Here is a 15,261-nt window from a genome sequence, read left to right as displayed (position 1 = left end):
TATTTATGGTGTACTAGTGTATTTTCATAGATCAACAGAATGCCTTTCCAAACTGTCACTTAATGTCTTAAAATCATGATTATTTCTTTCTTTTAAATATCAAAATTTCCCAAAAGGTTTCTTGCTTTTGAAGTTTTAACTATCCAATATCTTTTTTTATATATATTGACAGGCTTTAATAGTGACTGGTTTTTCATTGAAGATCTGCAGTTTTCTAGAGTCTCTTTAAATGTATTGTTATTAGAGTGAAATATATTGATATAGGTGACACTGATTTGTTTTGTTTCATTATTTTAGGTGGTTGAACAGGGTATGTTTGTAAAGCACTGCAAAGTAGAAGTATATCTCACAGAATTGAAGCTGTGTGAAAATGGAAACATGAACAATGTTGTAACTCGAAGATTTAGCAAAGCTGACACAATAGGTAATGCAAGATCCTGTCTTGTTTTTAAACGATTGCTATTAGATGTTTAATTAGGATTATCTTTGTATATGCTACTTGGATGATAACCATTTTAAGGGTTTATATATAGACATTCGATTTCCAGCTTTGATGCAATGTCTTAGAGTTAAATTATTTATTGTTTCTTGTATGCTTGTGCATTTATTAAATGAATTTTAACATTTGCACCGTTTTGCTTTTTTAAAAAACATCAAATAATTGTTTTTATTTAGCAGCTGGTGTGTCATTTGTAACATAGACCTTTAAATAAAAACTTAATTAAAACTTGGTAAGGTAGCATGGAAAATGACAATTGGTTATTTCCTTTTTTCTCCTAGTTTATTCTTTGGTACAGTCAACTAGCCAAGGCAGCAGGCTTAGCGTTATTTTGACACATTGACTTTTCAAATTAATGAGTAGCGTAAGCAGTTGTAAGTCAAATATAAGTGGACTTAATTCTCTCTATATATTAAAATATATATAAATTGTTTTCTTTCTATTTAAAAGACGTATTTTTAATTTTAGGTAAAGAATAGATTGAATAAAATGTTTTTTAAAACAAATGATTATGAATTTAATAAAAATTACATAGTTTTTGTTTCATAAAACAACTCAAAAAATTTTAAAGTATTTAATTTCAAATGAAGTTGTAAAACAAGATTAATGGTAATAACATTGATCTTAGAAAATACAAATGAACAGTGAAGGAGGACACATAACTTGTAGAACCCAGCATGGAAAAGAGATTAGCAAATTTATGAATTATAGCATGGCATAAGATTTCCTTGTTGGAACCAGTCATTGAAGTAAATGAAAGTATTTCTGAATTTCATTAAGTGCATTTGGCTTTCTTTTACCACTTACCCACTTCACAGCAGGAAGATCCTTTTAACCCATATTTTTTATGAAATAGTAGCATTCAAGTACTCAGTGCTTGGTTAATCCTAATGTTTGCACCAAATAAAATACAGCATTATGTTATGAATCTTTATTCTGCACTCTTCATTTAGCTAGAACATTTATAAGTTCGAGATTAAGTTTCAATAAGCTCATAGTTGGCCAGACACGGTGGCTCACACCTGTAATCCCAGTACTTTGGGAGGCTCAGGCGGGTGGATCACCTGAAGTGAGGAGTTCGAGACCAGCCTGGTCAACATGGTGAAACCCCATCTCTACCAAAAGTACAAAAATTAGCCAGGTGTAGTGGGCGTGCACCTGTAGTCCCAGCTACTTGGGAGGCTGAGGCAAAAAAAATTGCTTGAACCCGGGAGGTGGAGGTTGCAGTGGGCCGAAACCGTGCCTCTGTACTCTAGCCTGGCAACAGAGCGAGACTTCATCTCAAAAAAAAAGAGCTCATTGAGTCATCTTTCTAAAATGAATGCTTAAAAGATAAGGAATTTCATACATAAATTTTATTATAATTATTATTACAGATAAATTGCTTGAGTTTTGAATTTCCAGATTTGTGGAATATATTCAGGAAAATAAGATATTTCTACATATTAAAAACAAAGTTTTCAACATATGAAAATTATTTTAATCATGAATATGTACATGAGAAGAGTCTGTAAATTTAACAAGGGTAGTCTGTTAAAATTAATTGAGAGAGTCGTCTCTGAAATTTATAGCCAATTGGAATATAAATGAGAAGCTACCTCTTAAAATAGTGTTTTCTAGTTATTTTTAAACTTTGGTATTCTCTCCCTACCTCATTTTGATAGGAAAATTATATATAAATATGAGACCATCAGAGATATTATTTTAGAACATTATTATACTAAGTATTTTGAAACTTAGGAAAATCAGCAAATGATTTAATTTCTAAATTCAAAACAAGCATTATGGGTTCTTATGATAAGAACTGTGTAAGAATTTGTCATGAACATATATAATTTATAAAGGATCACTGCTTCAAAAAGTTTACAATCTAGCATAGATTTTAATCAACATAGATTAATATACTAATATCTTAAAATGCTAGATAGGCTGGGCGCGGTGGCTCACGCCTGTAATCCCAACACTTTGGGAGGCCGAGGTGGGTGGATCACAAGGTCAGGAGATCGAGACCGTCCTGGCTAACACAATTGGGAGGCTGAGGCAGGAGAATGGTGTGAACCCGGGAGGCGGAGCTTGCAGTGAGTGGAGATTGTGCCACTGCAGTCCAGCCTGGGTGGCAGAGCGAGACTCTGTCTCAAAAAAAAAAAAAAAAAATGCTAGATAAATTGGATATGTACTTTAACATTATATATGAACCCAATTTTTGCATAGCTATAATTTTTTACTGTATTAAATCATTGTTTTTCAAACTGGATTGTTGATATTTTGGTGGTTCATTAAACAGTTTTGGGAGTAAGGAAAGTTGAATGGGAGATATTAGAATACAAAGTATCAACATATATGTTTATGTCCTGGGTCACAATTTCTTACTATAGCTCTTAGTTTAAAAAGTTTGAAAGTCTGTAGTAGAATGAGTCTTCTTTTTAAGCAAAAATATTTGCAAAACTTAGTCAAGTCAGGAATTTTAGACACTTCATGGTTATGGTTATCATACGGGTTAACAGTTATTGAATGTTTACTATGTTTTAAGCACTTTACAGGAATTTTCTTGTTTGAAGTTAAACAAGCAAGTATCTTCCTCTTATAGATAATGAAGCTGAGATTTAGAATCTACCTGAATTCACCCTGGTACCAAGTGGTAGAGCTAGTACTTTAACTTCGTAAGCAGAGCTCTTAAACCAGAGTTTCATCTCTCAATTGCTGCCTTACACAATCTGTGTATGCTAAAGGAATATTCGTTTTGGAGATATTAACTGGGCTGATTTTGTTTTTCTAAAGGAAGTGGGTTTTGAAACACAGAATTTACATAAGAAACTTAAGATGGATATGTATTTTTCCCTTATGGTCTTTTAAGAAATCTTGATGGAAAATGATTAAAATAGCTATGTATGTGAAATACAGCTATATAAATTTTATAAATAGAATTAGGAAATATGTGTCTGTTTTCTCTTGTTACCAAATTAATAAAATATTCTGTTTTCAGCTAGTACTACCTACATTGATACGTAGTAAAAATGATAGCAGGCCACAGGCCATATCTAAATGATTTACCTATCAGGGCCAAAATCTTCTGCCTTCAAATATTTTCTGCCAAAATTTATATATTTGAGCATTGAGCATGTTTAAGTAAGATAGATAAAATAATAGTTTTATTTTCCTTTAAGATTAACTACCAAAAACATAAAACTTCTTGAAAAATATGATTTAATTTCTATGACCTGTATTAATATTTTTTAATTTCTAATTTTTGTGAGTAACCTGTATTATTTTTCTACCTCTGTATACTTTTCATTAACTGGCTAGTACGGTTGAATTAATATGTGGAAAAATAAGCACACACTGTCAGTCCTTTGACCATTCTCAGCTTCAGTGATCTCAACCTCAGCCAAGCTCAGCCACCAGTTATTATAGTTAAACCTTAGACTGTTGTTCCCTGTAACTGCACTTGCCAGATCTCAATTTTAGCATCCTGCATTCTGGCCACCACTTTCTCTGCTCCCATTTTCTCTTGAGCCCACTACATTAGACATCAAAACCTGCCATTCCGTTGGTACTACTACTGTCATAGTCTCTCATAACCTTGCCATTGACAAATCCAGTGGTGATATAGAAATCTTCCGTTTTCCTGACCTGCCAGCAAAGTACAACACAGATAAACTACTTTTCCATCTAGAAGCACTTTGTCTTCACGTGGCTTCCTGGGCAATTTCTCACTGGCTGCATCTTGTTGGAGTCCTTTGTAAAACCTTCTTCATATTCTCAAAATATCAGTGTCTCTATATTCTCCCAGCCCTCCTTTCCTTGGTGATTTCTTTAAACATGGCTTTAAATATTTTCCACATGTTGATATCTTTTAAGTTGATAGGTCCTGCCCTGAAGTCTCCCATAATTCCAGTTTGAACTATCCCATATCTTCATTTGTATATCTGACAGGCTTCTCAAGAAGACTTTCAGGTATAAAACTAAGCTCCCTTTCCCAAAAAACCTAAGGCTCTGTCATTCTTCCTCATCTCCATAATTCCCACTTTTGCTCTTCCAATTGCTTAGGCCAAAAATCATTTCTGATTCTTTTATTTCTCACCCTTCATGTAATCTAGCAGCATATCTTCTTAGCAATTCCTTCAGAATTTATTCTCAGTCAGACCACTTAACACTGCTTCTATTGCTACCACTTTGGTTAGGATTGTTGCAGTAGCCTAGTTTCCCACCTTTGACTTTGAATTAGTCCATTCTCGAACTGCTATAAAGAACTACTGGAGACTGGGTAATTTATGAAGAAAAGAGGTTTAATTGACTTAACAGTTCCATAGGCCGTACAGGAAGCATTGCTAGAAGGCCTCAGGAAACGTAACAGTCATGGTGGAAGTCAAAAGGGAAGCAACCACATCTTAACCATGGCATAGCAAGAGAGAGAGAGCAAAGGGGGAAGTGCTACACACTTTCAAACAACCAGATCATGTGAGAACTCACTCACTGTCATGGGAACAGCAAGGGGGAAATCTGCCCCCATGATCCAGTCATCTCCCACCAGGTGCCTCCTCAAACACTGGGGATTACAATTCGGCATGAGATTTGGGTGGGGACACAGAGCCAAACTTTATCAGACCTTCTGCAGTGTTCTTCACTACCAGCAAAAGTGAACATTTAAAATGTCCCAACTCCTCAATAGCTTCCTCTTTTGCTCAGATTAAAATATAAATACTTTGATAGCTCACAGAAGTGTATATAATCCTACAGAAGCACCTTTATAGTCTCATTTCTACCTCACTTATTCTACTTCAGCCACATTGATGTACCAGGCTATTCTAAAACATGCCAAGCACATTTGCACCTCAAGGCTTTTGTGTTACTACCCCTACACCTCTAATGTTCCCCCATATGTAAATTAGATCACGAAACTCAATGAAGAGGAAATTTCCACATTTGTTTATAACATGTTATGTACACAGATGCCTGTATTAATAGAAAAAACATCCAGAAGAAATATCAGAATGTCAACAGTGGTTATATCTAAGTAGACATTTTATTTATATTTGTCAGTATTTTTGGTATTTTTGCCAAGAGCAAAAATTATTTCTGCCCTCAAGAAACATTTATTCACTTTTATAGAAAGATTAAAACAGCTCCCTTCCTTGGCTTCTTCCTTTATCCTCTTTCTAGGTAATGTTTTGTTTCTTGATCTTGGTGCAGTTTACATGGGTGTGTCCGCTTTGGAAATTTATCACAAGATACTGATGATTAGTGCATGTTCCTGTATACATGTTCACTTTAATAAAAAGAACGAAAAGAAAAAAATACAACCCTGCCAAAATAGAAAACAGTACTGATAAGGCTTGGCTATGTGTTCCCACTCAAATCTCGTGTCAAATTGTAATCACCCATGTGTTGGAGGAGGTGCCTGCTGGGAGGTGTTTAGATCACAGAGGCAGATTTCCCCCTTGCTGTTCTTGTGATAGTGAATGAGTTCTCATGACATACGGTTGTTTGTGTGTAGCACTTCCCCCTTCGCACTCTCTCCTGCTCCTCAATGATAAGATGTGCTTGCTTCCCCTTCGCCTTCCACCATGATTGTAAGTTTCCTGAGGCCTCCTAGCCATGCTTCTTGTACAGCCCATGGAATTGTAAGTCAATTAAACCTCTTTTCTTCATAAGTTACCCAGTCTCAGGTAGTTCTTCATAGCAGTGTGAGAACAGACTAATACAAGTACTAACAGTATATTTATTTTATGTAATTATTTAAATATTCTGGGTGATTTGCTTTAAGTTTTGAGATAATGCTGTTGATATTTTGAATTAGTGCCTTTTTTTCCTACTGATGTAATGCCCTTATCAAAACCTCACTGACTACAAGACTATTACAAAACATTAGCTGCTAAGTAGATAGTATTATTGGACTAAATTATGTAGGACAGATGTAGGTTTTCATATTTCTTCAGAGAACATATTATTAAGTTTAATATTTTATAATTTTTTTCAAAACTAACCAACTATTCTAAAATTTAAAAGTATTCTGTATTCATATATCATAAAATATTTTGATTACTATTTTCTTGAGTTGGTTAGGCAAGTTATTGACCAGAACTAGATGAAATTTAAGTAAATTGATTTAGAAATCAGAAAAAGGCATGGCTTTACCTTGAAAATACTAAATTTTGGTGAATACAGACATCCCTTCAAACAAGGCACTTTCTTTTTTATTGTGTCCATATATTCTAGTTAGCTGTTCAGTTTAATATAAACTATTTTTAAATTGCTTATGTGGTACTTAAAAAATTTTGCATCTGTAACATCTCTTAATCATACTTTAATTTCTAATTCCTACATCTCCTCAGAAAATATTTGAATTATAATATGTTAAAAGTTAAAGTTTATCCTGTGTAGCATAAATTGTATTTTAGTGTTAGGTGATTGAACTCTTACCTTTTGAGATTTTTAATTCCCCAAGTAATTTGTTGGAGTACAAATACCATTTTTTCCATAAAAAGCACACTTGGTATTAAAAACCCTTTTGTTGGTTTGTGTTTTATAGATTTATTACATATTTAGTCTTGATTTTCTATTAGTATTTTAAGTAATTTTTATGCTGGTAACATTTAGCTGTATGTGGTGTATTTTGAAACACTATATTTATATATCTTTCCTCCTTCAATCTAGATACAATTGAAAAGGAAATAAGAAAAATCTTCAATATTCCAGATGAAAAGGAGACCAGATTGTGGAACAAATACATGAGTAATACATTTGAACCACTGAATAAACCAGACAGCACCATTCAGGATGCTGGTTTATACCAAGGACAGGTATTGTTTATTTTAAGCCTACTGTACATGAGGTTTTTGGATTCACAAACTTTAATAATGATCCTGGCAATATATAATGGGCTCTACTGTTTCTGGCTTCCTCTTTCTAAACTCATCTCTTGTCTCTCCTTGCTGGTTACTGACTCTGACTTCTGATTCCCTCCTTGAGCTTGGGAATAATCTACTTGTTAAAAAGAAATCATTTTTAATTAGAAAAAAATCTCAGCTAATATTATAAGGTGGGTCAGCAAACTTTCTGTGAAAGACCAAATAGTAAACATATATGGAGGATTTCTTATTTACACAGTTCTTTGTTACAAATTACAGTTCTCTGCAGGCCATAAAGTAGCATCTAAAAGGTTGCCATTGTAGTACACAAAAACAAGCATAGATGATACATCAATAAATGAGTATGGCTATGTTCTAATAAAGCTATTTATATAAATGTGCAGCAAGCTAAGTGAACTCTAGTTTGCCAGCCCTTGTTGAAAGGTGTCAGCTCCCAATTTGGCTTATTTGTTTGTTTGAGATGGAGTCTCACTCTGTTGCCCAGGCTGGAGTGCAGTGATGCAATATGGGCTCACTGCAACCTCTGCCTCCCAAGTTCAGGTGATTCTCCTGCCTCAGCCTCTTGAGTAGCTGGGACTGCAGGCATGCGCCACCACACCCAGCTAATTTTTGTATTTATAGTAGAGACAGGGTTTCATCATGTTGGCCAGGATGGGCCAGAATGGCCTCGATCTCTTGACCTCTTGATCTGCCCGCCTCAGCCTCCCAAAGTGCTGGGATTACAAGTGTGCGCCACCGTGCCTGGCCGGTATTTTTTTAATAAAGTATTGAGAAATGAAGAGATTTAGTCACAGTCAGCAAGTCCTACTGATTCTATCTTCTAACTATGTCTTGAAGTAATCTCTGTGTTCCATTCTCAGCCCTTATCTTTCATAGTCTCTTCACAAATTCCTCTAGCTCCAGGCTCTTGTATGTCTGTTCAATCTTTCTTCGTTTTTTTGTTATTAGCAGATAACCATAGGACAGTCTTGTTTTTGCAAGAATACTCATTCTAAAATGTAAACTTCGCTGTCTTCCTTTCATAAACTTTTCCTGGTTCCTGAATAATTAAGTCCAGGCACTTTAAGCCAGCATGCAAGTTAGGTTTTAACCTCCTACCTACTGTTCCACCATCTTTAGATTATCTTTGTTTTGTGGTTTATACTCAAGCAGTACCAAACTGGCTGCTTATAGTTCCCTGAACACACTATGCTATTCCATATTCTTGTGCTTTCTGATGTGTTATTCCATCTGCCTGATGATGTACACGTCTTTGGAGTCCCTGTATTCATCCAGCAAAAAGTCCTTTTAACCATCCATATAATCAAATTAACCATCCCATACCATCATGTAGGCCAGCTGTATCAGATTATTCGTCCTTCAGGTTCTAACTCAAATGTCACATCATCTATTCAGCCTTCCCTATTTCTGTCAATATCCATTGAGGTACAGGATGTTTCTACTTTGGAGAAAAGAATTGCTTCCTTAACTTCCACAAAGATTTATGTATATTTGTTTTGTATTGTTCATTATATGCTTTAGTTATTTGTATTTTAATCTCCCCAGACTATGAGGTCCTTGTTTTGGTTAGACTTTGTACCCCATTTTTATTTTCAGAACCTAACATGCCCCGTGCTCTGATAAATGGAAGATTTTTTTGTTTTATTTAAAAATTACTGTTAACATCAATAATATGATTCTGAGTTGTGGAAAAATTCAGATAAAGTGAGGGAAATTAATTTTTAGTAAATGCCCACTATATGTCAAGAATTGTACTAGGCTGTCAAAATACAGTGATTTTCAGATTTATTTTAGTCATTATATTCTTAAGAAAAATCTTACAAAATCCAATATGTATTACAGTTAAAAGGGAAATGAAGCCGATGGAAGCTTGAAGTGTGGACCTTGGAAATCCACTGATTAGCCAACACTGCCCTTTTATGTAACCAGCTCTCTCTTTCTCTCTTCCAGTAGACATAACCTCTCTCCTTGGTTTTCATCCATTAGGCCTTGAGGTAGCTCCAAAAGTACAATTTGAAATCTGTAGAATTCTTTATTTAAACCTTTTCAGCAATCCTCTGAAATGAGTGTTACTCTTTTCATCATGTACATTAGAAAACTGAGACTTAGAGAAGTTAAATAATTTGATGTTCTTGATAGGTATATATTTATCAGATGGCAGATGAGAAAATAATAAGATTAACTATCCTTCAGGACTTGACCTTTAAAAACAGAAATGTTTCAAAGAATATTCATTAAATTTTTCAGATTTTATAATAATTCTTCAGCCAGAGAAGATAAATGAACTAAACCCTCTCCTGGACCTTATTTTTTTAATACTTAAATTGAAAGTATCCTCACTAGAAAATAAAACAAAGACATATTATTGAAGAGTTTGCCTCCCAAAATGTGAAGCATTTCTTCTCTCCTTTTTGTGTGGGTTTAATTTTAATTTTGAAATCTTTTCAAAAATATTTTTATTTTGAGTTAAAGTTTTAACTATAACAAAATTTTATTCAGAAAATGATGCACTTGAATAAAGGACTGAATTTTAATATTTCTGATGGCCTTCAGCATTAGTATTTGTGGTTTTTAAAACATGGAATTTTAAGTATAAATACTGTTAGGCATTATGGTTAAATATTTATAATTATTATTTATTATTATTTATAATTATATTAAATTATATTAAATATTAAATTATATTAAATGCATAACTTTGAAATCTTCTATAGCTAAAATCTCTTGTTTTAAAACTGATTTAAGTCCTTAAATGATTGTAAAGTTTATATGTATATTTATACATATAGTTAATATGTAACTTACTCTTGTATAAATTGCAGTAAAGCAAAACATTCTTGAGGAGTTAAAAATCACTCTCTAAATTCTACTTTGTTAATCTTTAAAAATTTGTAAAACTGTATCGGAATGAAAATCAGAAAATTGAGACAGTGATTACTTGTCTCTAGTAGGTAGGGAGAGGAATGTGATCAGGAGGGGATCAGTATATTAGGTACATGGTACAATTATTTTTTATATGGTAAAAATATACTTTTTAATGTGTGAAATAAGATTTTTTAAAACTAACTTTAATATTTTAATTAGCATCTCTTTTAACAATATTTCATGAATTTTTTTTAAATCAACACTTTATTGTTACATATACTCTGAAACATGCTTACATTTTACATAGCTAGGCTCTAAATGCCAATTTGTACATGGCCTGGAAACATAGTTCACAAAAATATATTACTAAGTGCATGTAGAGTAGGTTATGAAATTGCAACTTTATGAAAATGACAATGAAACAGTAAATGAAATGTATTCAAATTTATAATGCCTTGGATTTACTTCACGTCATATTGTCTGTATTACAGTTTTTCAATGGAAATTGTAGATTTTAACTTTTTGTTGGTATTATCACATATTTCCTTTGCTAATTTAATCATTTTTGCTAAGTTTTTCTTCTTTGCACAGACTAATCCATAGCAAAAACTAGAAAGACTTATTAGACTGGAAGATATAAGGAAAGATGTTAGGGTGTTTTAAAATAAACTATAGCTCTCCCTAAGCCTATACTTTTTATTTATTAGAGGTGATTTCTGTCTGCCTCATCCATGCTGTAACAGAGAACTTCAGTCTGATTCTCATAAATGGGACTCTATCATTTGTATATTTAAAGATTCTATAATTTCCATTGTGATAATGTAAATACACACTAATTTCAAAACCCCAAATAAATTCTACATAATCTGTAATTTGGAATTATCTATGTCACCCTTCGTCTGCATTTGCATAAAAATAAGTTAGCCAAGATCCTATGTCAGTATGTTTTACAACTGCAAACATTTATTGAGCATCTGTTATTTACAGAGTTCTCTGTTCAACCTGCAAATACAAATAGAAAATTTATTCTCTAAATTCAAGGAATTTATATTCTGTTTACTTGGTTTAAGTTTTCTTATACTTAATGGAACCAATGGTTTTCTTTACGGTTTATCTTCTAGGGTTCCTTCTCACTATCATTGCTGATTTCTTGTTATTTGAGGTCTTTTAGTCTCCCCTGCCTAGCTTTGGAATCGAAATGCAGATTACCTGTTCACCTTGTCTACTGTTTTCCTTTAAATAATCACAGAGTTACTTTAGTTTCTGAGTTTATCCAGCTATCTTCTAAAGTTATTTTAACTTCAGAGTTATGGAAAAACACCCTTTTATTGTGTCATATTTGCAGGTATTAGTGATAGAACAGAAAAATGAAGATGGAACATGGCCAAGGGGTCCTTCTACTCCTAAGTAAGTGCTCCCACTTCTTATGGCTTATTGTATGATTTTGAAGCCCTTGATGTTAGATAATCAAATCCACAATGATAGAAGAACCTAGTTGTGTATTGCAGAAATTCATGCCTTCTTTATATTTGAGTATTTTGTTCTTAGTATATAAGCTATCTAAATTTGCTCTTAATTAGTATGTTAGTATTTTTAAAGCTTCCAATTCAAATATATTAAGGCCTAGTATAAATATATGGTATAAATGAGAAAGTTGCATTGTCTAATACAGTCAAATCATTAAACATTTGTTTAATTTTTTGAAGCTTTTTTGTGCTTTTTAAAAGTATCTTAAAATATTTCTTTATCAAAATGAATCTGATGTGGAAGTAATATATTTATTCAAATGAAAAGTTTTAGAATAAAAAAGAACAAATAGAGATAGAGGAGTATATGAGGTATTTTTGAGGGTAAATGAAAGAAGAATTAGGAATCTTTTTAGCTGTTTTAGAACTAATAGATCTACACTCCATTATCGAAACACAAGGCCAGTTGTGTTTAAATATACAGACTTCTCAAAGCTTTAAGAAGTAGTATGGTACATGTCCGCCCATTACTGTAATGTTTCTTTTTCTGCAAAAGGACACTTTATAATCAAACACATTAATATTTTTTCAGCAAATATTCACACTAAGTGGGATAAATAAGGACTATAAATAGCATTGTATCAGTTCAGGTTAGGTTGCCACCAAATGAACTGTGAAAAAATTTTTAAGTTTTCAGAGCTTTGGAATTTCAGATGTTCTGATAAGGGATTGTGAACATATATTTTGAAATTCTTAAAATAATGATATTTTTTAAAAATTAATAACAATTTAGTACATTTTAACCAAGCAAATAAAAAAATCTGCTACTTTATTTTATTTAAAACTACAATGTCCTCTGGGCGCAGTGGCACATCCCTGTAATCCCAGCACTTTGGGAGGCCAAGACCAGCCTGGCCAACATGGTGAAACCCCATCTCTACTAAAAATACAAAAATTAGCCAGGAGTGGTGATGCATCCCTGTAATCCCAGCCACTTGGGAGGCTGAGGCACGAGAATCACTTGAACCCAGGAGGCAGAGGTTGTAATGAGCTGAGATCGTACCGCTGTACTTCCAGCCTGGGCAACAGAGTGCGACTTTCTCCAAAAAATAAATAAATATATAAATAAATAAAATAAAATACAATGTACCTTTTATAAGTGGTTTTCTATCCTTTTTATCTTACATGAAGTTTTTGTTTTTTTTTTTTTTTTCATTTAAAAAATATCATGAGAAGGCACCTAAATATGTTAATTACATGGAGGTGATTTTTATTCTTACCCTACTTAGTTGGATGTAGTGCAGGGTAGAACTTAGTATAAAAGTAGAACTTCTTTTTTTTTTTTTTTTTTTTTTTTGAGATGGAGTCTTGCTCTGTCGCCCAGGCTAGAGTGCAGTGGCGTGATCTTGGCTCACTGCAAGCTCCGCCTCCCGGGTGCACGCCATTCTCCTGCCTCAGCCTCCCGAGTAGCTGGGACTACAGGTGCCTGCCACCACGCCTGGCTAATTTTTTTGTATTTTTGGTAGAGACGAGGTTTCACCGTGTTAGCCAGGATGGTCTTGATATCCTGACCTCGTGATCCTCCCACCTCGGCCTCCCAAAGTGCTGGGATTACAGGCGTGAGCCACCACGCCCGGCTAGAAGTAGAACTTTTATTAAGAAGATGTTAATATTAAAAGCATGTGGGTTGAATTATGTAGATTTCATAACTGATGTTTAGATAGGAATATTTTTTTGTGAACATTTACTTTTAGTCTTCAAAACAGAACCACTGTTGTTTCCTAAATGTTTAGATTGCTATGTACTTGCTATATCTTTAAATTATTTTTGAAATTACAAAATTGTGGATTAATATTAAAAAAAAATCCATGAGTTCTAAAGATTGAGAAATCATTTCTACTTAAAATGACTGATTTTTGCCCAAAAGATAAGACTAATTTTATATTTTCTTTTATTCCCTAGTAGCACAATATCATTTTTATTTATTCCAACAACTGTAGTACTTGGCTTTGTGTGAAAGAAAACACAATTACCTACGTAATACCCAACACACCATACTCATGCAGTAAATATTGGTGAATGCAGATGCTGTACTAGAGATGACAAAAGTACAATTAAGAGTCCTATTTTTCACTGAATCTACTAGTTGAATAAGGATGCCATATAGTAAAGCATAGAAAAGTTAAATATCCATTCCCTATGCAATGTAAGAAATGCTATACAGTAATATGTCATAAATTGCCAAATAATAATTTACTAGAATACAGAAAAAAATTTGCACCTGCGTATGAAAAGATTCTCAGAAAACTAAGAATAAAGGGAAATTCTAACTTGATACAGCCTGTGTACCTCAAGTCTATAGCAGAAGTTATATTTCATTGAGAAATTTTGAGCACAATTTAAATAAGAGTAGGAGATAAGAAAGAAGAAATAAAGTTCACTATTCATATATGATATAGTCATTTGTATAAAATCCAAAACAGTCAGCAAACTACTAGAACTGAGAAAATTCAGCAAGGTTGTCTAATATAAGATTAATTTATAAAAAGTTGTTTTTTCTATACCGAGAGATCAGCAATCTTTTTTAAATGTTTTCAGCTTTGTGGGCCATATGGTCTCTGTCATAACTATAACTGCTGATGTAGTATGAAAGCAGCCTTAGACATCATGTCAAGACATGGCAATGCCTGTGTTCCAATAGAACTTTCTTTGTAAGTAGATGGCAAGCTTGGATTTGGCCTGTGAGCCATAGATTTCTAACCCCTGCCATTTATCATGAGAAACTCACTTAGAAAATAGTCTAACAAAAATTAACTTAATTAAAAATGCATAAAACCTTCATGAGAAAAAAAATCTAAGTTTATTAGAAAATAAAAGATTGTCGTGTGATACATGGCTTAACCTAGTAATGCCTGTTTTCTTTAAAGCACATCAGTGTCTCCTGTTCAAAATTTTTTTTTTTTTTTAAGAAACTTGACAAATTCATTTTAAGGTTAGCATAGACCAATACAGGTCCAGAATTAGCTGAGTCAGTTTTGACAAAAAAGAGGAAGGAAGGAACACTAGACCTACAAGGTAATTGAGAGTTACTGTAAAATTATACTAATAAAAACATAATGCTAGCAAAAGAAAGGCAAATAGATTGGTATAAACTAGTAATCTCAGAAAGATTCATGTATATTTGACAACTTGGTATATGATGTGGCACAACTAGGTAGTGAGGTTGCTTAAAGAAGATGATTACTTAGATTTAGTAGGAGTACTGGCTATTTGGAAAAAAAAGAAAACTAGATCCGTACCTTCAACTTTATATGCAAAGGCTAACTCTAGAAGGATTAAAGACCTAAACAAGAAATATAACACTTATATTTAATGAATTCACTTATATTTAGTGAATAGTAGGCTGGACATGGTGGCTCACGCCTGTAATCCCAGCACTTTGAGTGGTCAGGAGTTCAAGACCAGCCTGGCCAACATGGTGAAACCCAGCCTCTACTAAAAATACCAAAATTAGCTGGTATAGTGGTGGACACCTGTAGTCCCAGCTACTCGGGAGGCTGAG

At 33.3% G+C, this 15,261-nt stretch overlaps 1 protein-coding gene across 4 annotated transcripts in view; it reads left to right on the top strand.

Moving 5' to 3' along the window:
- USP15 (ubiquitin specific peptidase 15) overlaps window positions 1-15,261 on the top strand; it is a 144,921-nt gene that overhangs the window by 54,991 nt on the left and 74,669 nt on the right. For all 4 annotated transcript variants that reach the window (XM_032173189.2, XM_032173188.2, XM_032173190.2 and 1 more), the window contains 3 exons: window positions 298-424; window positions 7,154-7,299; window positions 11,579-11,640. In XM_032173189.2, the coding sequence (XP_032029080.1) occupies window positions 298-424; window positions 7,154-7,299; window positions 11,579-11,640 (335 nt within the window). The remainder of the gene's footprint in view (window positions 1-297; window positions 425-7,153; window positions 7,300-11,578; window positions 11,641-15,261) is intronic.

Source organism: Hylobates moloch, unplaced genomic scaffold (genome assembly GCF_009828535.3).
Source record: "Hylobates moloch isolate HMO894 unplaced genomic scaffold, HMol_V3 SCAFFOLD_13, whole genome shotgun sequence".
In the NCBI taxonomy this organism is placed as follows: domain Eukaryota; kingdom Metazoa; phylum Chordata; class Mammalia; order Primates; family Hylobatidae; genus Hylobates; species Hylobates moloch.
The sequence above is the reverse complement of the archived record's forward strand: the minus strand, read 5'-3'. Positions and strand labels throughout refer to the sequence as shown.